Source organism: Branchiostoma belcheri, unplaced genomic scaffold (assembly GCF_001625305.1).
Source record: "Branchiostoma belcheri isolate BF01 breed outbred unplaced genomic scaffold, Haploidv18h27 scaffold71, whole genome shotgun sequence".
NCBI classification, from domain to species: Eukaryota; Metazoa; Chordata; class Leptocardii; order Amphioxiformes; family Branchiostomatidae; genus Branchiostoma; species Branchiostoma belcheri.
In genome coordinates, this window is record NW_017804365.1 from 186341 (window position 1) to 210712 (window position 24372).

The 24372-nt window shown below is 39.6% G+C and overlaps 1 protein-coding gene across 2 annotated transcripts in view; it reads left to right on the plus strand.

Annotated features, from left to right (window-relative positions):
* LOC109484920 (kinetochore-associated protein 1-like) overlaps positions 1–14312 on the plus strand; it is a 16627-nt gene extending 2315 nt beyond the window's left edge. The window contains exons 1-19 of one of the 2 annotated variants that reach the window (XM_019788270.1): positions 750–836; positions 997–1055; positions 1765–1999; positions 2402–2475; positions 3044–3251; positions 4002–4129; positions 4622–4689; positions 4842–4911; positions 5996–6111; positions 6705–6840; positions 7880–7975; positions 8377–8433; positions 9733–9787; positions 10064–10115; positions 10714–10843; positions 11341–11430; positions 11961–12106; positions 13046–13148; positions 13824–14312. In XM_019788270.1, the coding sequence (XP_019643829.1) occupies positions 1765–1999; positions 2402–2475; positions 3044–3251; positions 4002–4129; positions 4622–4689; positions 4842–4911; positions 5996–6111; positions 6705–6840; positions 7880–7975; positions 8377–8433; positions 9733–9787; positions 10064–10115; positions 10714–10843; positions 11341–11430; positions 11961–12106; positions 13046–13148; positions 13824–13916 (1857 nt within the window). In that variant the 5' untranslated portion in view covers positions 750–836; positions 997–1055 and the 3' untranslated portion in view covers positions 13917–14312. Of the gene's footprint in view, positions 1–749; positions 837–996; positions 1056–1764; positions 2000–2401; positions 2476–3043; positions 3252–4001; positions 4130–4621; positions 4690–4841; positions 4912–5995; positions 6112–6704; positions 6841–7879; positions 7976–8376; positions 8434–9732; positions 9788–10063; positions 10116–10713; positions 10844–11340; positions 11431–11960; positions 12107–13045; positions 13149–13823 lie in introns of those variants that run through there. The other variant, XM_019788269.1, reaches the window with a different exon arrangement.
* The last annotated feature ends 10060 nt before the right edge of the window (positions 14313–24372 follow it).

Sequence of the window (24372 nt, forward strand, 5' to 3'; positions counted from 1 at the left end):
ACTAGTAAATCGTAACAAAACAGTTGACAAATGAGAACAAAAATATACCAATTAAATTAACAAAAAAAATTAATAAAAACCATACCAATGTCGTAGAATGCCAAAATCAAACAAAAAAGACAAAATTGTAAAGAATGAACTTGAAGACTAGATTATTCGCCAAACCATATTCTGTGCCATTTGCTCAACCCTCATGACCACGTAGATTTCATAATAGAAAAGTTAACTTTTTTTTTTGCAAAACTTTTTTTTTATTCGCACGCGCGCATCAGTTTTGGGGCTCCCGGAGGATGTCATCCATATAATCAAATCAACATGGCCTTACTTAAAGTTTAAAGAAACCTGAAATAGTCAATTCATTGAGGTCATGAGGGAAGAGGTCAGGGTCAGACAAAATATAACAAGACACAGATTACCTGATTGAAACGCACATTCAATCATAATCATGTTTTTTCATTTCTGTCATAATACCAAAAAAAAATCTAAGTTTTTCTAAGGACACCAATGCCTCTTGCATTTCCCTGATCAAAAATGTTGCTTTGGATCTTGCAATGAGTGACAATTGCCAATTAAGTCCACTCGAATACAACACAGTTGAATCTAGATATTTTTATCTTGGATTTTAATCGTTTCCATCAAAACTTACAGTTATGCATTATTGTTATTGATACACAATGTATGCTGTGAAGAAGAGATTCTGAGCCACTTCCTCTAGATCTGAATCCCCTGCTTTGTGTTGTTGCAGCTTTTCACCGAGTTCGTCACGGCTCCCCTACTGGCTAAGAAGAGACTGCCATTCCACCCTCTTCTGCTAGGGGACCCTTGGAAGATCATACGTAACAGCTATTTCCTTGTGGTCAATTGCAAATAACTCTGCTATGCTGTTTCTACTTTTATGGTTTCTGCCTCACTATTGTGAGCTATCCAGGATGCAGGGGTTTGTTTTAATGCACATTGAAATTTTTAATCATATAGAACTCCATCTTTCCCATCCAGGTCCAGAATTGTCAGTAGAGACTGTATCTGCACTCCTTCCTGTGACGAAGTTACTGAAGGTTGGTACTGTCTTGAACCACACAAATTACAGAGAGGCTACCAGCATCATACAATGTAGTTCGGAAGTGGCTATTGCACCTGACATCATATTAAGATTCGGATTTATTTCATTCAACAGTTACTGGTATGTTACAGATTGCTGAAACATGAAATCTGTTGAACGTTACAGTACAAATAATTGTCACACTATGTATGTATTAATAGTACAATGCAAGATTAGGCCACACCAATTTAATCTGTTGGTTCTCAGATTTTCCATGAAAAACATGAAAGCCAACACCACAGGATGTCTGCCACAGCACCAGTTACCAAGGTGACAGACATCTGATCCAGGTCATTGACCTTGTGAGTTTGGTGAAGAAGAAGAAACAGCAAAAGCAATTACATGTACATGTTTTCCTTCATCGAAGGTAAACAATTCATAAAACTAGAAAGATAACACTTGCAAAGCAAATGCATCATGTTCACCTTCACATATGGTGTGCTCTCAGACTGTTAATTCTTACTCAAACACATTCATATGTGTGGTCAGACAAGAGTCTAAATCCCTCCTGATATAAAATTACAACATGATGTAACCCAACACCAGTTACCATGGTGACAGACAGTCTGGTTCTCAGGTCATTGATTTTTGGTTTGGAGAAGAGGAGGAAACAGAGCAAAAACAATATGTTCTCCTTCGGTAAACATAATTCTTTTCCTTCCCAGATGCCGACAGACCAGGTGTACGTGTCAGCCATACAGAACATGGTGAACTCTTGTGTGAAGGACCACCCGAGAGACGTGATCGCCGGCCCTGATGAACACAGCTCACAGGAGCTGCGCAGGCTGCCAGGGCTGGACAGGAAGCTGGTGGAGGGCATCAGGTCCCTCCTGCTGCAGGTGGAGGACCTACAGCTGGCTGTGGCCACGTCCAGATGGGTGGCTAAAGAGCTACCCTTGGGTGAGTCATTGCTCAGACAAACCCCCATGCAGACCCTCTTTGATGAGACCTTCTGTAGTATTTCCAATGTGGCGTCAATGGTGAAAACTCAAACAAATCTGCATTTAAAAGTAAAATACAGTGTATCCCTCCTAAATTGTTTTGCAGATCATTTGTGCAGTGCAAAAATGTAATGGTACAGTACCTCATAACTTCTGTCGCTGCTAAAAGACTGTGAGTTTTCCCAGACTGAGTCCATTCTATTTGCGACAATCTGTTTTGGTAGAAGATATTCGTTGCAGTCTCCAAGAAGCGATTATATGTACTGTAGATACCTCATTACTAATAAAACCTGTACAATATCACATAAATAAATTGACTGTTGACTTGTCAAAACAATGAGAACGCTTTGTTTATTTTCAGGTGCTGAGCAAGTGATGGCACTGAAAGCATGTGCCTTCCTCACAAAGAAGTGGAAAGAATCTCTGCCAGAAAATGTAAGTGCTCATCTTGTACACAAAAGGAATGGTTGCATGATACCAGAATGTTTTGCTTCTTTCTTAGCCCTGTGTACAAAGGTTTTCTTTTCAATGTGTTTGTTCATTTGTTTGCTTAAGTAGCAAACACAAACTTAAAGTGTCTGCAGCTATTTGAGATAAAGAAAGTAAGGGGGAAATGGTGTATCTGCAGACTGACATGAAGGTCAAATTGGAGGTCAAAATGGTCTCCCTACAGGCTAGGAGGAAGTAACAGTGGCATATGCACAAATTCAGCAAGTATACTTGCAACAGGAAATTCACAACTTACAGTACAGATAGGTTTGAACTGTCAGTGCAGCTTATACGTCCAGGTAATAAGATACGCCATAAAACAGTTACTCAGCAATTGCATAGATATGATTTTAGAAACGGCCAGACCTTTCAGGTAGCGTCCACTACCTTTCGTCAGTGACTCTAAGAGACTGCAGAAGGTTTGAAATCTTTGATTTCTTGTTTAAACAGTGCTACAGAAGAAATAAGTTGCATGTTAATAAGATACATCATGACGTTTCTTTATTTTCCACAGTCCCCTAACCTTGAGAAGGCCAGTATCATGCTGAATCGTGTCACAGCGGCCACCCAGCAGGTCGCCACCCAGCACGTCCTGTACAAGTACCGCCTGGCCAAGACACCGTACCTCAGTCTGGCCAACCAGCCCGCCAGGCTCATCTTCATGCTGTACAAGGACGACAGCATCCAGAAACGACTGGTGGAGAAGGCTGGAGTTTTTCCAGGTGATGTTGTGGCATCTGCGTGGTGTAGTGGATAGAGCGTCCGACTGTCAAGCAAGAAGACCCAGGTTCAATCCCCAGGGTTGGACCCAGACATGTCCAGACTTGCACCCTGACGTTGTGCCCTTGGGAAAGGCACTTAGCACGCATTTTCCCCTCTCAGCTAGAGGGATCCTGGGCCCTACGAGGGTTTGGGTTGGTGTTAGGAAGAGCATCCAGCCGTAAGAATCTTGCTTCAAAAAAAGACTTGTACCTGGTGCAAGCACGTTTAACCCCCGGTTGGGGAAAAATGATGTTAAATTCGGTTTTAAAAATATGTTGTAAACAAAGCAATACAAGTCCAGTTAGTTACTAGTTGTGAGCTGGTGTGTTACACCGAAGGGTAGTTTTACAGGTAGATTGTATACATGTACAGAAAAAAGAAACTGGTGTGTTACACACCAGTTTAAATTTATATTTACACACCAGTTTATATTTATTTTTAAATTTATGTATTTTGTGTTGTCTATGTTGTATATGGGCTTTGCCTGAGTCAAACAATAAATAAATGAATAAAACATAAGGGCAGTTATAGGACCAGGTATGTTATGCTGAAAGATGGTTAAACCGGTGATGCAAAATCTGTACTTCCTCTACTTTAACCTTCTCCTTGCTACCTTACCCCGTAACCACTAGAAATTTGGTGCCAATTAGCTACATTGTACCTTAGCAGGTTGAAGGTTGAATGATTTGTGCGTTATTTTTGCCTGGCAGACATCCATGCAGCTGCAGAGGAGATCTCACAGATCGGCTCTAGGGACCTGGGCAAGATCAGAGTCACCCTGTTTGAGGAGTGGTTACACGCCAGCGGGGGCAGCAAACAAGGAGAGGAACAAGACTCGGTACTGTCAAACTTGTAACATCATTAACAAACAGGGCTCGAAATTCAATTTTGGGAATAGGTGCACCATATAAGATAAAATGAGTAGAATGTGAGCAAACACTAAATTATGTTTCATTTCTAAAGAAAAGTACTAATACATGTATAATAACAATGATTTTATTATTTTTCTGGCACTAAGATGTTAAGAATATATGCTGTATAGTATACTACAATGCATACTTAAGTAAACTTACGAAAATATTTGGGTGCACTGGTGCACCCACAGAAAAAAATTGAGTGCACAGCTCCAATTTTGGGTGCAGTAAGGTGCACATGCACCCAGTATTTCAAGCCCTGACAACTAAACAAAACATCTCTGCATAATGTTCACAACAACTGACAATTTCACACATCATAACGGTTAAGACAGCTTTCACAACTATTTTGATCAAACAGAAGCCAACCAACACAGTGACGGTAATGATTGTCTTTTTCCACTTTTATCATGCAGACTGAAACTCTGAACTTTAACGAACCCCAAAACCAAGAGGCAAAGGAAGAGGAAAGGTCCCTTCAAAGGTAAGAAACCTTGACGTTCCTGATTCATGAGTTGTTACATGTATTTTTAAGACTTCTCAAACGTTATCATCTACATGTAGTCTTTAATACTTGGCAAAATGCAGTCCAACTTCAACACAGGTCTTGAGGTACCATGTGTTTGTCCCATGTAGAATGGTGTACTTGATGCAGTTCCAGGCTATGGAGAAAAGTGCTACATTCCTACTGAACATCGCTTACACTGTAAGTCTGGTCTTTTCCTCGCATTCAAGTGAAATTGGGACTACGTGTACATGTGTGTACAGTGCTACAGGTTCTATCTTACATAAACACGTGAAGCAACCAGGCCATTCTAATTACTGTATTACCTGGCCAGCTGTACATTGTATTATCGGTGCACACACCAATTCTTCCGCGACAGGGGTCCACTGTAGTGCCCGGAAAAAAAGTGACGAAGGGGTTCCGGTGGTTCATGTTTGAGTTTACATTTCTCATAATCTGCTGCAAAATGGTATTAACTACTAACATGGCTGGAAAGTATAAGAAGTGGCGTGTTTTGTGTGAAAATTGATTTCGGGCCCGATCGAGGCTTACTTACAGGTGTCCTTCCGCCTTCAGCGCGGTGCTTCGGTTTGACCTAGATATGCGTTGTTTGCGTTCTGGGGGTGCTGTCGCTATGCCTCGCACGACAGACTATTGTGATAATCTCAGTGTTAGGATTTTCTTTATACTTTTCTTAATAATATATAAGGGTTTTCTCTTTCCGACCATATAAGTCATATTAGTGGCTAAAGTATGGGTGATTGGTCTAATTCCACGTGAAAATGGCCAATTTTTGGCATCATTTTTCATCGAAAAATTATTTTTCCCCCTAAAATTTAAAAAAATGTGAGAGGTGAAAGAAATTGAAATTCTATTGTTCTCGTAGCTAGAGCGACATCCTTCATTTGCAAACACAGTGTTTTGACTCAAGAGGTATTTCCTGAAAGAGACGGTCGCTAGAGTTGAGTATGCAGAATCGAATTAAGACCCAAAATAAACTGGGGTGTGCCCCCAATTATATTTTGATGACATTCCTTGAAATCCCACCGGCAATGCAGTTTATTACACTGCTTGAGGTAAAAGTAAAAATGCTGTGCAGGTACTTGTACTTGTATTTGTATTTCTGATGTCTACCTGCACCTACATGTACATGTAACCTGTACTGGGCCATGTTCTGTACATGTATACCATCACAAAATGAAAGCCTTTTACATCTTACCTAGTGAATATTTGTTACATACATGTAGTTCCATGTCAAAGTTTTGTTGTTCCATGCCTTCCACAGCAGTCTGGGTCCAAGGTGACGTACATCAGCAGGGTTCGGGCTCTCCGCTGTCTGCTGAACCTGGTGGACAACCAGGTCATCCAGGCCATCGCCAACAAACCTGTGGAAGAAATCAGGTCAGGCTATGGCTAGCACGTCGGCAGAGCGAACTGCGCCTGCGCGAAACCCTGATTATTCACGGTTTTAGTTGGATATTTGGGCAATGTTACATCAGAATTTTGCCTGTTGCACACTCACTCACTCACTCACTGTCTGGTTTATCGTCTGTTGTTCCCATCTTCCGAGGGTTAGACGTGCTTGCACTGTGGTATTGAGGATTGATGGCAGCCCACCACTTGCCTCTGTCCTGTGTGTTGATGTGGGTTGCAGAGGATATCATTTCATGTAAAGCCCGCAGCCTGTGTATGAGGGAGCTTATACTGCCAAACCTCTGTATGTAAAAGATCCAACACACTTTTAAAGTTTAAGGGTGACCTGCATATGCTTGGCTAAATACACAAGCCATAATGAACCCACAGTGTCTAGTATGTGACTGTACATTTGTACTTGCTTGAAAAAGCTTAAAGTTTCTGCTTCATGCTTTTTTTTAATTCACACGCTCGCATCAGTTTTGGAGTTCCCAGAGGACGTCATCCATGTAATCAAATCAACATGGCCTCAGTGTTCCAGGCAAATTAAAGACTGAAATTTTTAATTTTGTTCCCCACAGGGAGTATATGAAGTGCCTGCTGTACCTGGCTGAGCTGGAGGCTCTCCATGTTCCACAGACACTGGAGTCTTTCAACAAGAGTAACAAGGCAGCCCTGGCCAGGGGACTGTGGCGCAACCACAACCATGAGTGGAGGGTGGGCACAGTCTTTTCTATTTTGCCACTCCAGTCACTAAATGCATTTGTTTGGGTGCCATTTAAGATAACAAAGGCAATTTCAGGGCAATATATAACATATAAAATGGGATTTTTAAAGTCAATTTTCTGGTTATTTTTTTAATGTACAAATGTAGTTAAGTTGAATCAACCCTATATATATAATTATGCGTGGCCATAGGCTATCCTCTGGCCTCCAAGTTAGACCCCCTTTCCCATAGACGAAATGTTGCCTGTCCATCCCTCTTTTACATGGTCATCGCTCTGCAGAACTCACCCAACTACTACTAGTTCCACCACTCAGTACTTTTAAGCGTTCCACTAGGTTCTCCACTAGCTCAAACAACTTCACCCTCCAAATTCCTTGTTCGAAATCTTTTTACAGTGACAATTTCTTTCCCCGTACGGCCAAGATTTGGAATTCCCCCCCTGACAAGTGTTTCCCACCAACCTACAGTCTACAGGCTTTCAAATCAAACGCTCACTGCCATCTCTTGACATAGCCATGTTTCTCTCATCTTTCTAGTTCAATGTCGAGAAGTGGTTGCATAGGCCTTGCATTGAACTACTCTGTTTAAAAAAATGCATACTGATAGTATTACATGTATCTCATTCTGTGAGCGAAAAATGCAATCATGTCACTGACAGAAAACGGTTGCTTGTTTCCTATTACAGGCTGGTTTTACATGTAACTATAGTATTTGTTGATAGACTCCTCACGTAGCTAGTTCTTTGGGCTATTTCAAATGCTTCAAGTATGAAATGATGACAAAACTGTGTAAACGCAATGACTTTCAAAATTAATGTCAATATCAAACAGATTTCCTCAGATTGTCTGAACTAAAATATTGTTTGTTTTGCCACCCTGAAATTGCAATGGAATTGCTTTTAAAAGAGTTGTACAGTAGGACTATGCTTTAGTGCAGAGAGACATTACATGAACTACATGTATATGTGACCATGCTAATTGTCACGGGGCGGGCTTTAACTTTAAATGTATGTTCATGCGTTCCCTGTAGGCCGTGCGTCTGGTGTCGGACCTGTGTCTGGACTATGAGATCTGGGACCCTCACATGTGGAACAGCATCCTGCAGCAGCTCATGGCCTTCAGGATGGTAGGTGCTTAACCTGCAGCCTGCTAAGGGAGCCGTTTGGCACAAAATTGGATTTTGGTGTTTGGCATCAGAGAGAAGGTTTATTTTATAAACGTCAGGCAGAACATGGTGCACTATGCCAATGATTTGGGATATTTCCGTACTGTGCATTGCATCCAAAGAAGTACATAAAGTAGTAGTAGTACATGAAGTACATCAAAACTACTTTTTCAGGACCTGTTATCATACTTAAGTAATTAGATGTGTTGCCTTTGGTTTATTTTTATTTTTAGGTACATTTATAGAAAAATTGATCAGGAATTTATAATTGTATTTTACCTACCAAAGTACTTAGTATACATGTACATGTACTGCATTTGTAAATCATATTAAGACTTCACTCTTTTCTTTTTTGTTCCCAGCTCAAGTACCTGGAACATGTGCTTATCAGACTGTCTGCAATCTCGGACTTGTGGCAGGTATGGAAAACTTACATCACATCTCAGGTTGATGGTGTAAGACAAGTAAAAAAATCCTCTCATGTTTCTCCTCCTTCTTCTTCTCCTGCCAAACAGTCAAAGGGATTCAACTCTGTCATTTTTTAGCCAAATGACCTGAAATTTGGCATGGAGGTAGAGTGGGCCAATACCCCCAGGCGTTTCATCAGTTGTAATACCTGGGCTCAGGATCCAAAAGTTCATTTTTTGTCGAAAAATGCCCAAAAAAACCTTCATAAAAGTTTTCAAAGGCATGTATCAAAAAAATGAAAAAAAAAACGCCTGGGGGTATTGGCCCACTCTACCTCCATGCCAAATTTCAGGTCATTTGGCTAAAAAATGACAGAGTTGAATCCCTTTGACTGTTTGGCAGGAGAAGAAGAAGGAGGAGAAACATGAGAGAACACAATATATTTCATCCATACCATGGTATGGACTGAAATATGAAAATCCTTCTCTAAATCCTATAACATGCAGTACTAAGTTATTATTTTAGTATTTTTACTGATGAATTTTTGGGCTAGTTCTCACTGCTGGAGGATGAGGACAATCACGAAGGGACCACCTGTTACACAAGAGTAAAGCTAGAATTCTGTTCGAACTCCACAGATAAAATGAACCTAAATGCAAGCTGAAAGAAAGGAAATAGCATCAACCAAGGATTGAGGTGTTCAAAAACTAAATACTTTTTCCTAGAACTATCGTAGAGTGGAACTTGCTGTCACCAAGTACAGTAGGGGCATTATCACTTAAGATAGCTTTAATTAGCTAACAAGTCGTTTGGTGTGATGTAGCCAGCTGCCGCCACGCCGTGTACGACTGTAAAGCTGGTGTGTTATGCCGAAGGGCGGTTATCAATCAAATGTTTTTTATTATTTTATTCATAAAAACAAGGACCTTGCAGCCAACAGCTGAATTATGTCCTGTTGTACAACAGTATTCATTCACACATTTATTTACACAAGCGTTAACACAAATACATGTATATCCAGATCAATATGATCCAGATCAATATGATACACAAAGTCTTTGACATAGTCATGTACTGCATGTATGATGGATGCCACTAAGACAAACAATGACTGTGAAGCCTGCGTTATACAGGTGAAGGCTATACGGACACAGAATCTGATACAGATAAAGAAAAGAAGAAGGAAAGTATCCCAAGTTTGCTCTCCAGAAAGATTCCCAAGAAGACTCCTATCCTAGTCTCATATTAACATAATTTATTATTATATATATAATATAATCCTTTGACCTGAAGTACCCATTGTGTTTAAGGTTGGATGTCTTATGAGGGCATGGAAGACAGTCTTACTGTCACCTTTCACAACAGGTGAGCTAGTCCAGAAGTGTAATGCTAACTATCTCCTTTTCAAATTGTTTATTGCCCTTTGCATTTCGGAAGACTTAGAGGTTTATATTCTACCACATACTCCACTTTAAAAGTTTGCTACATTGTATACTTGCATGATGTCTAGATTTTATATTTTTTGTACAGTCTATGAGAAAAATATTAATTCCAGCCTGCTCTAATAGTATAAAATATGTATTTTCTATAATACTGATTCGTATTGAATTTGTTTCCTACTCTGTTGTATATTGTATCCAGCTTGTGAGGACCAGAAAACAGCCTGTCTGAATGTGTACACCCTCATGCAGAGGTGGGACTTTCTTTACTGCTTCAATACAAAAAATATGATTTTCTTTTTACATAGATTTATCACTATCACATCTGACAGTGATGTTTTGAAACCATTTGAAAAGTTTGTTTTTTTTTATTTTCCAAGTCAGATTATCAGTTTTCTTAACCTATTTACAGACAGATTCTAGGTTCCAGTGAAAAAAAAAATTGTGGCCCAAAAGCTTTGGTATATGAATCCTTATGAAGAATGAAGAAGTACAGTATGTGTTTACCTTGCTATGGAATTATTTTAAAACCTTGTCCTGTGGAGCCCAACAATTATTTTGCATAAATTATACAGTACCATATCCATATAGCAACCTGTATAGGTACGATTTGGCGGTGTTTCTCGTACAACGCATCACACCGCAGCAAAACGCAACGAATGCAGAAGTAAGTTTGCCACCGCAGGGCAAAAAAAAGTCAGGGGTCAATAACCTGATTAAGATATAAAATTGAGAAATATTGTGTAAAAAATGCCAGCAGGACAAGGGTTAATTACAAAATTAATGGTTTCCTCTCACTCCGGCCCCCCCCCTCGCAAAAATAGATGAATTTACGATAATTTTCCTTCCCAGATGCCCCCTGCTGCTAGACCTGGATGTAGTGGGGTTCTCGCGACAGTTCCTACAGGCGGGACTTCCTGCCTGTGCCCTGGGCTGTCTCCTCTTCCTGCCTGACGATCAGAAAAGGAACAAACACATACAGGTGTGGGCAGTACTCTACTGAATCTCACATCTTAAAGCAATAATAAAATTTATTTTAGTCATTTTTAAATTTTATTTATTTCTCCAGTAGCATAAAGGCCTTTTTTCAATGTGACCTGTTGGAAAAAAAAAACAGACATAAGTTCAAATTAAAAAATATCAACGATACAAAAAGTAAAACTATGCAAACTGTAATTCGGTACTATAGCAAAGTACTGGTAACTTAGAAATAAAGCAATTGAAACTAAACATATTAGAATGAGGTTAAGAAATCTGGCAAATTATGATATTGATAATTATGTGACACTACTAAGTATGTAAGTAGTAAGTATGTTATAGAACGTAATAAAATGATATCAAGATTAAGAATTTGCTTATCAATGGAAATTGTGTCTGTTTTAAGGATGTTTTGCTTATAAAATGGAGTCATCAAATGGAGTCTAAATCAGGATATCATTATAATGTGCAGTTATGTGATGTAGATTGTCTGTTTTCCAGACTCTCCTTGCCAGTGGCTCCAGTCTTGGTATTTTGGACCAGATGAGGGAGTTGGACCTGGCCAGGACTCCGCTTTCCCAGGGAGCACAGGTCTGCAAGCAATTTTGTATATGTCGTGGGTTTAGGTCTGGACTTATAAGTGTGTACATATTTGCAGAAAGTATTTCCGAATTGCAGAACAAAATTTTGACATTCTGCAATATTGTAGAACGCTGAAAAAATTCATGTATGAGGGTCTGCCTAAATACCTCAACTGGACCTCAACTAGTACATTTCAAGTGGAGTCGTGTCTTTTAGGGATTGATATGCAAAATATCCACCCAATACTTGAGGCTCAAGTTGATCGGTTGATCGTTTAGGTCGATTGAGGTTGGTTGAGATATTTAGTCTTATATCATACCCGGGCCACGATAACGTTCGATAACGGGTTCCGGACCGGGCCGTACTTTACGGTACGGCCCGGTCGGGAACCCGTTATCAAACGCTTCCCTGGCTTCCATAAAACGATTCGAACGCGTTTCGCCCCGTGTTGTATTCTATATATACATGTACCACATGTACATGCATTTCTACCATTACCATTTGTATATAAAAGGCTTGAACATGTGTGGTAACTGCAGATTGTTGGAGAGGTGTACCAGTACTTGGACATGAGCCGTCAGTACGACACAGTGCTGGGTCAGCCTCACTACAGCTCACTCCAGGCCTACCTGGTGCAGCAGGACAGGACCTCATCTCTGGTACAGTGGCTACTGGACAACAACAGGTAATCATTCTGGTGTGGTAGTAGCTTATGGTAGCACAGGGCTCGAAATTCATTTTTGGGAACAGGTGCACTGGTACACCCAACCTAAAAAATTAGGCGCACAAAATGTTTTTCGGGTGCACCATATAAAACAAAACCTGATTATAGATCTTACTGTTCCTCTTCTAAGCTTGAATCTGAAATGGGAGCTAACTTCAAAATCTTAAACAAGTACTACAACAAAGATTTTATTAATTTTATGACTCTTAGATGCTAGGAATATCCTGCATACTATTACAAAAATGTATAATTTGATATGTACAGTGGAGACTATGCAAAACCCGGATTTTTTATGGTTGTCGTTGGATGTTTAGTCAACATTGCATCAGAATTTTGCCTGTTGCAGACAATATCTTTTACAGCACTTACTACATTTAAAAACGATAGTCGAGATGTCATCCCTGAATACACAAATACAATCTTACACAAAGACGTTTTGCTGAAGTGCTATGAACAATTCATTACAGTTTTCACACGGGCACAGTACGTTCTGCTGACATACAATGTACTTCTGATGGCAATTTGTACTTACCGGTACTTACTTATCCTCTTCGTCCTTTCGTAATTGAAAGACATAAGGCAATGACTTTTTCCTTCCATCTGGGTCTTTACGCCACTTTCTTTATTGATCGCCAGGAAAAATTCCCATAGACACCAGGTTATCGAACGGGACTACAATTTTATGCTGTTTTGGGTATTCTTCTGTCATCCATTCTTAGTACATGCACATGGCCAACTAATTCATGCCATGCTATAATCAACAGAAAAGTACTCCAATATTCAAGTGGTTTCGACTTTTATAAGTTGAATATCAGTCTTGTATCAGCCGTCACCGTAGTCTTAGACATCTTAAACTTCCCTCTGTCATTGATGTAATTACTTTGGATCTACTTTTGTCAGACTGACGGAGGCTATCCAGCTGGCCCAACAGTACCAGCAGGTCCATGGAGATGACAGCAGTTCTGTCACTACTAAACCTCAGTCAGGACTGCAACAGCTACAGGTGGGGCAAAACACAACACAATACACTGTAACACTTGTGTTTGTCACCTTGTTTTCTAACAAGTGTACAGTTGATTGATTGATTGATTGATGGATGGATGGATGGATGGATGGATGGATGGATGGATGGATGGATGGATTGATTGGTTATGATTATGATGATGATGATGATGCTGTGATATATATAGAATGCAACACAGTGTATTCCATGTCACCAAAGGCCAGATGATGCAGAATACACCGTGTTATTCATTTATGTCATACCCACCCAAAATTGTTTTTTATGCCAACCCAACCAAAAAAAGCCCAACCCAAACCTCTGCTTGGTTCAATACAAAACATGCCAGACGATAAGAAAATTTGGTGGCCCATAAATTCCAATTCCATCATCCAAATCGGGTATTCTAAATTTACAAACAAAAGCAGGGCATGCAAAACGCTTTCAAATTATTCTATTGCACTTTTGGATGCCTGGGTGACAACTGTTAAGATTCAAAGTGTTATCACACGGGCTGGAACACCCGTACACGTACATGTGTATGTCCAGATGTGTGTATGTCTCAGGGGCCTTTAACTATCATAATTATATAATGACATTTCCCACAGTGTATTACACAAACACACATGCACATTTGAAACTGTGAACCCACTTATTGTTGAAACTTTTTATTTTCAGGCTTTCCTGAAGTCCCAGGGTCTATCACCATGTGTAGACATGCTCGCTAATGGAGAGAATGGAGAGGACCAGCCCATGGATGTAGACATGTGAAAATTGCTTCTGATTCTACAATAACCTTTCGTAATATGTACCCAGATTTGTCAGACCAGGAATTGATGGAGAAAAAAAGAAGAGACATTTGTATGAGAGTTTTCATAGAATATATATTTCAATATAACATTTTGGAGAAAAGTGCATAAAAATATACATGTAAACATGCATTTATTAAAATGTAACTAAGGCTATGTACTGTAGTAGTGTTTTCTTGTCTGTCATCCCTCTTATACTCATGGTCAAACCAGACTGATTTTGGAGCTATTCATTCAGAACTAATGTCGGAAATATCTATGATAATTATATGCATTATATTGTCTCATTAGAAATCACTATTGTGATGTTAATGCCATTACTTACTTTAGTATTATGTGGTTATTAAAGAAATTTCAGCTACAGAATTACATCAATGTCAGTCAGTTTTTACAGAAGATATTGCTCTTTATGGATGTACTACATGCTTTGGACAAAAACTTCTTCCTGATTGGTATAATAATAGTGCATTTCATTACCTTCACCAAGAAGGTTATGTTATCAGAGGCGTTCGAGTGTGTGTGTGTGTGTGTGTGTGTCTGTAAACACGATAACTTGAGAAGGCTTCAATGGATTTTCTTGATACTTGGTAGGTGGGTAGGTCTTGATGAGACCTGGAAATGATTAGATTTTAGACCTCCTAGTGGCTTGTTATGGTACTGCAGCTGAACTTCCGGTTTTGATATCTCATGATCTACACATGCTGGGGTGACGAAATTTGGATAGTAGGTAGCTCTTGTGCTGGGGAAGAAGTGACGTGAATTTGACACCGTAGTTTGCTCTGGAACTGCAGGGCTATCTGTTTGAAAATATTCAAAAGCGGATAACTCAAGAATCGGTGGACGGATCGTCATGATATTTGGTATGTAGGTAGCTTACGTGATGCTTGATATGATTATTTGCATAATTTGTGGGGAAATTCTATAAGTCAGCTGCATTCCATCATAGGACTATTGAAGCTTGTGACATTGGAAACACAGGCAGATATTGATTATGTAAATGAAGACTTAATTTGCATAATTAATGATAAAATTTTATAATTATGTAATGATAACTGCAGAAGGAACTTTATCAACAGCCTCCTCTCTTCTTACACTTGGACGATTCACTTCACATCTATTCCTGGGAGCTAGTAGCAATACACAGTTCCCTCTCACCAGCTCCTGAGCAGAGGGGTGGTTGGTAGTTGTGCTTAAAATGTGGCATCCTCCAGTAAATGGGACACAATGCAAATGAAGAGAAACAATGAATGTAAATGTGCTGATGTAAATCCAGGAAAGCACTGGTTTGCTCAACTGTAGTAGTCGGCAATGGTCTAAAAGTCTGCCATTTGTTTTTAACCACTGGTGCTGTCCTTGGTGCTGAAATGTCACCCCCCTCCCTCAGTTCGATGATATTAGCCGGGTGAACAGGACTTTTTCGCCTCTTTTTGTCACATAAATCGACCCCTTTTCTCAGTAAAGGCAGCTCGAACAACTCTTTGGCTTATCTGGAGCGACATAATTGGCTCAAACACTTCCGTTCGTCGGAAAATCCGTCATAATTCAGTCATTTTTACCGTGTTTACCCGAAAGTAAAGCGACTTCTGGTGTTTCGAATGGTTGCCCATATTTGGGCATGAAGTTAACGTAATCATAGCTCCCAACCAATCAACAACGATCAAGCATAATTACGTGAGCCAATCAGCAGCAATGGCTCATCCTAGTTGCAAAACGCTAAATGTCACTAGAATTATAACCAATCAGCATAAGGATTACATATTTCAATCTAAATTTATGACCTTCAGCGCCATGGATCAAAAGCGACTTCTAGCAGTCGCTGAAATTACTGCAGGGAAAATTTTTCAAGTACCTGGGGTGCTAGACGCCCTCACTCATTTGTCACTGACACGTGTAGTGATGGCTCTAGTTGCACCCAAATAACTGGGGCGCGAGGGAGTAAACTTGGCAATGAAGGGATGAACAAACAGGCATACCAACAAATAGCTAACTACTTTGACCTTTCGTTATACATGCATATGTAAAGTGGAAGCAAGTACTTTTTGCAGCTAAAACAGTATACTGAGGCTACTCTCCAAGCAGAGGTTGATAGAGAAGGTCGTTACCTTTTTATATATGCCCTTTTTTTGTCGCTACCCCCACCAACTCTCCAACCAGTGGTTGATGGGAACATCGTTACCATTTCACATTTGCCCCGTTTTGTCGTTACCCCCACCAACTTGTTATAAAGTAGTTAACTGCTTGTTGGTACGCCTGTTTGTTTATCTTTTCATTCCTGGCAAGACCAGCGCCTTTCATTGCCAAGTTTACTCCCTCACGCCCTTGTTATTTGTGGTGTAATCCGTGTAATTATTGCAGGTAATTAGAAAATTTTTCCTGCAATAATTTTAACGACTGCTAGAAGTCGCTTTTTGATCCATGGCGCCGAAGATCGTAAAATTTACATTAAAATATGTATCCTTAATGCTGATTGGTCATAATTCTAGTGACGTTAGGCGTTTTGCAACGAGGATGAGCCGTTGATGCTGATTGGTTCACGTATTATCATTGCTCCTTGTTGATTGGTTGAAAGCAGTGATTACGTTAACTTGATGCCCAAATATGGGCAACTGATTCGAAACATCAGAAGCCGCTCTACTACAGGGACGTGCGTTTTTGTGCGGCGTGTTGTGCGTGAATCCTCTCCAAAGTTTGTGGTAAATTTTCGGCTTGTTGTCAGCAAATTATCCGTCAAAAGTGTACAGTATATCGCAGGAACGTTGCCGGGATGGATTTATGCCGTTCGTTGGATGTTTTAAGGGAGCAAATGCGCATTTCCTGGCAGGACGACAAGAAGCGAAAATGGCGGGAAGGGCGGCGTGGTGTTTGGAAGATTCATTTTTGGGAGGTAAGACAACAAACTATGCACATGTTTGCACATCCAACAAACCTATAGCAACAGAACACGTTATATTTCGTTATAATAATCGTTATATTCCGTAGAAATTTGCGTTTCATGGAACGCCATTCTCACTACATTAGTACTTGTCTTGTATTTTTGATAGGGAGTTTGTTTTCTTGAATATCGTGGTTTTGGGGGGCGCTGAATATATTTCGTCCGTGTTGAGTGGCAATGATAAAGCTAGAGGCGCAAATACCGCTGCCAAAAACTCGATACAAACACTTTTTTAATTTCCACAGTTTGGTTCAGTGAGCACATGTTGGAATGTACCGCACGTGTGTATAATTAAATCCACTCAACTTTCCCGCCAAAAATGTCGCGTAAACAAGTCTTCCCAAGTCTAAAATGAACTGGGTGCATATATGATGCACATCTGAGCACCCCAAAATCAAGTCTACTTGCACAACTGAAAATAGTTTAATTTCGGTTTTGTTACGACAGGTGTATCCTTGCTTTTAAATCAGCGGTTGTGACATTGATATCTTACTGGATTTTATACTTCATAATTTGCCATTTCATGATGAAGTCACTGTGGTTGCACTGATTTGATTTTGAGGATGAACTATGCAATCTTGGTTCTGCATACCAAGGAAGAATTTAACCTTGTGTACCTGCATACCATCTTTGGGGTAGAAGGCTGGTCTCTACTTTATCCTACATCTGCGACATACATCGTACTCGCACAGTACAACTGTCTGGACTTCCAGGTGATGAAAAGCTCTTCTTAGGCCACACCAGTTTAATTTGTTGGTTTTCGGATTTGCCTCTTCATTTTTTTTCTGATTTGCAACAACAACAAGAAAGATTCTGATTCTGAATCAACCCAAAAATGCTCATATTTTGGTATAAAAACAGATAATTAGTACACATAGAACCACTGATAACTACTAAGAAACCACTAGTAAAAACTACTGGGTTTGACTTCTTTTTTGAAGACAGAGGAAGACAAAGGATCCCACTTTTTCTGTAACTTGTGGGTTTTCGGATGTTAAGAGGAGAGTAGTTTTCTTTTCCCGTATGTGTGAAAGTTTGGGTAGAATTTGGAGGCTACGTCAAAGAGTTCATTTCGTTCGTTGCTGTAGAGGGTACAATTTTAGACAAAATGCGTTTCGTCTTCCACCGTATTCCGCAAATATGTTGATCTCACTTGAGACTACTTCTGTAAGGTCATTGATAAATGCTACAAACAGCACAGGTCCCAGCACACTTCCATAGTGAATACAGCAGCTTCTAACCTCAGTCTGCAAGCACAGTAGGGTACTCTAAAACAGGAAGTCCTTTACCCAACACCATAGTTTCCTTGTTTAAGTTGTTACTCCACAAGACTGTAACTTGTGGAGTAGGTGCTTATGAGGCACAGAATGTGGAACAGCCTTCTTGAAATCAAGGCATACGACATCCACTGGGTCCCCACCTTTTAGCATCGTACATACGATTCCGGGGAAGCACTAGTTTGCTCAGGTCTACCATTTGTTTTGAACCACTGCTGCTGTCCTTGGTGCTGAAACCAATGTCGCCCCCTCCCTTAGTTTGTAATAATATTAGCCCGGTAGACTGGACTTTTCTGTATCTGTATAGCCGGTATAACCGCCCTTTGGAGTAACACACCAGCTTCGCAGGCACGCGGCGTGGCGGCAGCTAGCTACGTATATCACACCGAACGACTTGTTACACTCAATCTTTGCACATTTAATTGCAGGAGTTGTTTAAAGCGAGTGATGATGTTTAAAGCTAGTGATGATGCCCCTACTGTGCTTGGTGGCAACGAGTTCCAGTCTACGATAGTTCATGGGGTAATACGAGTTTTTGAACACCTCAATTCTTGGTTGATAACTCTGATATTTGAAGGCATGACTGTTTCTCTTTCTTTTTGGGCTCGTATCAGATACTTAGTGGTTGGTACGTCCAACAGTTTATTAGTCATTTTGTACATCATGCACAGTCTGGACATTCTACGTCTGTCTTCCAGCGAACCCCACTGTAGGTTTCTTTTCATTTCCATTACACTAGCACCTCTTTGATAGTTATTCGTGCAGAATCTTGCAGCTTGGTTCTGTTCCCTTTCCAGTTTATCTTTGTCTTTCTTTGTATCTTTCCCTTTTTCACTTCTTCTTGTCACCAAGGAGCTTCAACAACGTCCTAACGTCTCAGTAAAGGCTTATCTGGAGGACCACAATTGTCTCAAACACTTCCCTTTGTGGGAACTTAATAACTGCAGTCATTTCGACCTTGTTTACATGCAAGTAAAGCAGTGCCATTGTTTCAGATTGGTTGCCCATATTTGGGCATAAAATCTGTCATCATAGCTCCGATCCTAACCAATCAGCAACAAGCAAAAATTACAACCTCCTCTTTGATCTCTAGACTCTAGTCCTGGCCCGAAGTGCCTGACATCAACACTGGGGATGTTGTCAACCTCGGTGGTAAAGACACTGTTGAAGAAGTCATTAATAATGTCTCATTGTATCATTTACAGTATGTATAGCTAGTGGTAGTACTTTGTCTTTTTATTGTTTAATTGTACACAACTGTGACTGCCATGTATTTCTTATGTGTAGTTTCTTTATACAATTACACAATGCAATAAATAAATTAATCAATGTATGAACCATTTTTCTTAACAGTGAAACAAAAGTCTGTGTCATATGAAAGGAAGAATTATATAGTTTAAATTTTTGTCTGTAGGTGTAGACAGTGGACAGTTGAGTGTATTGCTCATTTCTAAAGTTTGCAGTGTTGTTTTCAATTTTATACATAATTCTTTTTGAGCTTAGGCCACACCAACTTAATGTGTTGAGGATTCGCCTCTTCATTTTTTCTGTTTTCCAAACAAAAGATTCTGGTTCTGAATCAACTCAAAAACTCTATTTTGCCACCAAAAGTTGAGGAAAGTCCTTTTCTTACTCCTTGCTACAGTTTTCCATCAATCAATGCAATGGTTTAATTAAAAGTTAAGAATTCATTGTTTAAATATTAACCCAACCCTTTGTGTTGACTTCATGGCTCCTATTGTAGCCGAGTTTGGGGCTATAAAAGGATACCTTGACCTTTTTTTGCCCTGTCGCTTCATCATTTTTCTGAAAAAAATCCGAGAACCAACAAATTAAATTGGTGTGGCCTTAACATGCATTAGACATTGGTTTGCTGGACCAAACAAACCACTGCTAGGTTTGAGCTTTTAGATATATTTGTACCTTTTGTGCGTACTTGTATTTTTTATTAGTTAGGCCATGTTGATTTGATTATATGGATGACATCCTCCGAGAACCCCAAAACTGATGCGCGCGTGCGAATAAAAAAAAAGTTTTGCAAAAAAAAAAAGTTGTTTTCATTATGAAATCTACGTGGTCATGAGGGTTGAACAAATGGGACAAGAATATGGTTTGGCGAATAATCTAGTCTTCAAGTTCATTTCTTTACAATTTCGTCTTTTTTCGTTTGATTTTGGCATCCAGCATTCTACGACATTGGTATAGTTTTTATTTATTATTTTTTTGTAACTTACGGTATATTTTTGCTCATTTTGGAACTGTTTTGTACGATTTACAATATGGTTGAAAAAAATTTTTTTTTTTTGGAAACGGCCAAAAATTCATGCGCGCGCGGATGTCATCCATATAATCAAATCAACATGGCCTTATGGGCATTAAGGTACGAGATAGTGTGTTTGACATTTGAAGTAAAATTGATGTCGAGTTTTGATGTTGGTGGGACTAAGGTTGAACGTGGTTTATATAAACTTGCATGTTGTGCGACATAATTTCTTGCAAGGCCAATCGCTGTTTTCAATATTACACTGACTTTTGTTTCTCTGTCTTCAAGATGTGGACCTTAGGGCCCAGACTGTAGCAGGAGGAAGAACCAGACTTGTATCGGCCGAGCTGTGTGAAAGAAGATGGGGAGGTGTGAGTATGGTTTCTTTGTTAACACAAGACAACACTCCACATGCCTTCGGGTGCGCACATATTTCATACTTCTCTCTTTTGCCCAGTTCACCCTACTCTGAGGACACTTTTTAGACGTGTACATGTAGTTGATTGAAAGTTTGCCGCCAAAAAGAAAAAATAAAATAATTGCAACTCTCACCTGGTTAATTAATTAGATTAAAGTTTTCCCGCCAAAAAACTTAGTATATTGAGCACTCTAACCTTGAACTTGTGAGCCCCCCCCCTCCCCACACTTCCACCACAACTTACACAGTATGTTAGTTACTCTCTGTTCCAACACTTTGGACTTCTTTGGACATGTCACCACACTCTGCTACCCAAACACTTTGTTAATCGAGTGCAGTTTTTTAGCCACAACGACTTTAGAATAATTTCTCGCTCTCCTGGTTGGTCAATGCACTAAGTGTACTCCCAGGGGATGTCTTTTCGGAGACATTGATGCTTCGAAACATCAGTATACCAGTGCAATTGACAGATCGGGAGAGCGAGGGATTATTCCAAAGTCTTTGTGGCTACAAAAACTGCACTCAATTAACAAAGTGTTTGGGTAGCAGAGTGTGGTGACATGTCCAAAGTGTTGGAAAAGTAACTAACATACTGTGTAAGTTGTGGTAGAAGTGTGGGGAGGGGGGCACAAGTTCAAGGTTAGAGTGCTTTTATATACTAAGTTTTTTGGCGGGAAAAGCTAATCAAATTAATTAAGTGCTTACAGCAGCTGGCTCAAGGTGGAAAGAGTGTTTGACTGGAAAGGTAGCATGAAGAAGGGTAAAAGGCTCACTAGGACAAGGAAGAGCAGTCTGAAAAAAGGGTGAGATACGGTGCAATTAAAGGTGGTGCATTTTATAGAGGATGGAAGGCTAAGGAAAGGCAAGGAAGAGAATCTGTAAAAGCGGTGCCAGATAGAGGGGGGCCCGCAAGCCCTTTTCCGTATAGCGTAATTGGACGTTTTAGTTCTACGTAGAGCGTAGACGGACCGCTCTTCGCATTTGCGTAGAGCGTATTCACCGTTTTAATTCTACGTAATGCGTTGTAGCCACTTGGAATTTATCATAAAGCGTAATCGAGGGTTTCCGAATTCAGCGTAGAGGGTTGTCGGGACCCCCCCTTGCAGGCCCTCATAGAGTGACAGCTTAAATTTAACAAGGATGAAAGAATAAAGTGGATGTCAAAGGATAGTAATGTAGGCAAGTGTGTTTATTTGGGAGTGTTGGAAATGGTGTTGCTACACAAATAAACTATACTCACAATCCCTGGGCTGCTGGTGTCTTCCCGGCTGCTGGTGTCTTCTCTCACTGCTTTGCTGGCCAAAGTCTGGTCCTTCCTGCCATAGGGAATCCACCATCAATCCACCATCATGCATGTGGAGAGACAAAAACAAAAAGTCAGTATATCAGAGGAATTGTTCACCTTTAACAACTAAACTATGCACACAACAGCAGCAATGAACTCAAACTCATTCAAAGTAATCAGAAGCAAACAACAGTGTCCAGTTTAATTCCGGAATTCCAGTTTAATTCTGGACTAAATCCCATATCTCAGCAACCTTACGTCTAGATGGGCTAATATTCTAAGATATAGGTAAAAATGATGTAAGAAATATGTAGTAGCCATTGGTGACCCCTTGGGAACTGGAGCCAGAATTCTGGCTCCAAAAAAGGAATTAGCAAAACAAAATTCTTTCAGACTAGATTTAAAGCGATGTCAGCTATATTAAAACCTGCCCAAATTTTAAGACACTGAAAACTATCTGCCTGAACTTCCATAACTTAAACACAGGCTACATTATTTCAAGTAGAAAGTTTTTACATAGTTTTTACCTGTGAAATAACTTTTTAACAGGAGCGTCTTTTTAGCTAAAGGCAACAATGACCATTCTAGGGCTGTCCTAAATGTCCCCTGAACCTGATTTTTTACTTTCTATCTGTGTTTAAAGAGAATTCATTGATCCTTAGTTTTATAAATCGAAGTTGACAATTTTAATTCTGTCTTTGAAGCAATGACCACTTGCAAAATAGTGGCCCTTGCACCTCTGGACCAAAATCACCAACACAGATAATAAAGTTCAAATAGGTGACTCCTCAATTCCAGCAGAGTTTCTGTGCTGTACACGCTTTTAAAGTACCGTTTTTGGACAAGCTATATGTCATGATATTTTGAAAAAGGTACTTTAAAAGATTGAACAGCACTGAAACTTTGCATGAATTAAGGAGACACCTATTTGTACTTGGTTTGTGGTGGTCAGGATTTTTAGCCCAGTTGTGCAAGGGCCAACATTTTGCAGGGCGTTAAAAATTCACTTTAAACACAGGAGAGCACTATTTAAGAAATGGGAGGACAATCTGAAACAAAAAAAAATTCAGATTCGTGTGACAAGGACGGCCCTAGAATGGTCATTTGTGGTCATTCACAAAGAAGACTCTCACACCTCTTTTAGCTTTGAAAATCAATTGAGTGTATAACTTGTATGATCCTCGTATTAATATCTATCTTTGGCAGAGACCATTGGGACCTTGAAAGAAATCCTGCCCCACTGTCAAGGCCATACCTGCTGGACACTGGACTTTTTAATAAACCTCTAACTGTAACTATCTACAGTTAAGTTGCACCAAGATTGATTTTTAACCTCCTTCTACCTACACTATCTGTGACTTGACTGCATTAAAAGTAGAAACCAACTTAAGAGTAATTATAATCCTTGCAAAAAGACTAGTACATGTTTTTGTTTTGCTGATTCCTCCCTTTGAAACATCACACACAGCTCACCTGTAGTACATTTCACTCTACAGAAAGAAAGCACAACATTGCCTTTTCCATTTTCTGTATAGAAATAGAACATATTCCAAACAATCATTATGCGACCAAAGGACTTTTCCAGAAATCCACCCTATCACTGTTTAAAAAGAAAAGTTTGTGAAATGCCTGTAATGTTTTTCTGTATGTTTTGCTAATAGGAATAATCCTGCTTGTTATTCAATTTGTTATTTGACAACCACTGTATATAATGTATAACAAATAATATAATTTTAGGTAAATCTGAGAGTTTAGATTTATATAAATATTATGTTTTTGTGTGCTTTTTGCAAATTCATAATTGCAAACACGTTGCAGTGGAAAATTATAGCAAAGTAAAAATCACAATGTTAATGAGATATGTTTTAGAGATTTAGAACACTCCAGGCTAGAAGTGGATATTATGATTCATCAAAGATAGATTCTTTTTCCTCTGATCATGATCGTAAGGCCAAGGAAAAAAAATGTTGTGTTTCCTGTTTCAGTCCAGAAAAAATTAGGGTCGGTAGGTAGGGATTATCTTATTTTATTTTTATTTTTTATTTCTTTTTTAGACTTTGCTGATTGCTGTGTTTATGTAAGCAGAACATGATGAAAAATCGATTGTGCAATATTATATTTCATCACTCAGGTACTCAGGTGTCAGATCATGGAGCTTTAAACGGTCGATCAGCTCGAAGAACTTAACAGATGTCCCTAGCCCTTGCAGGGCTAAATTCAGATTCAGGTCCTGATTCAAGTCT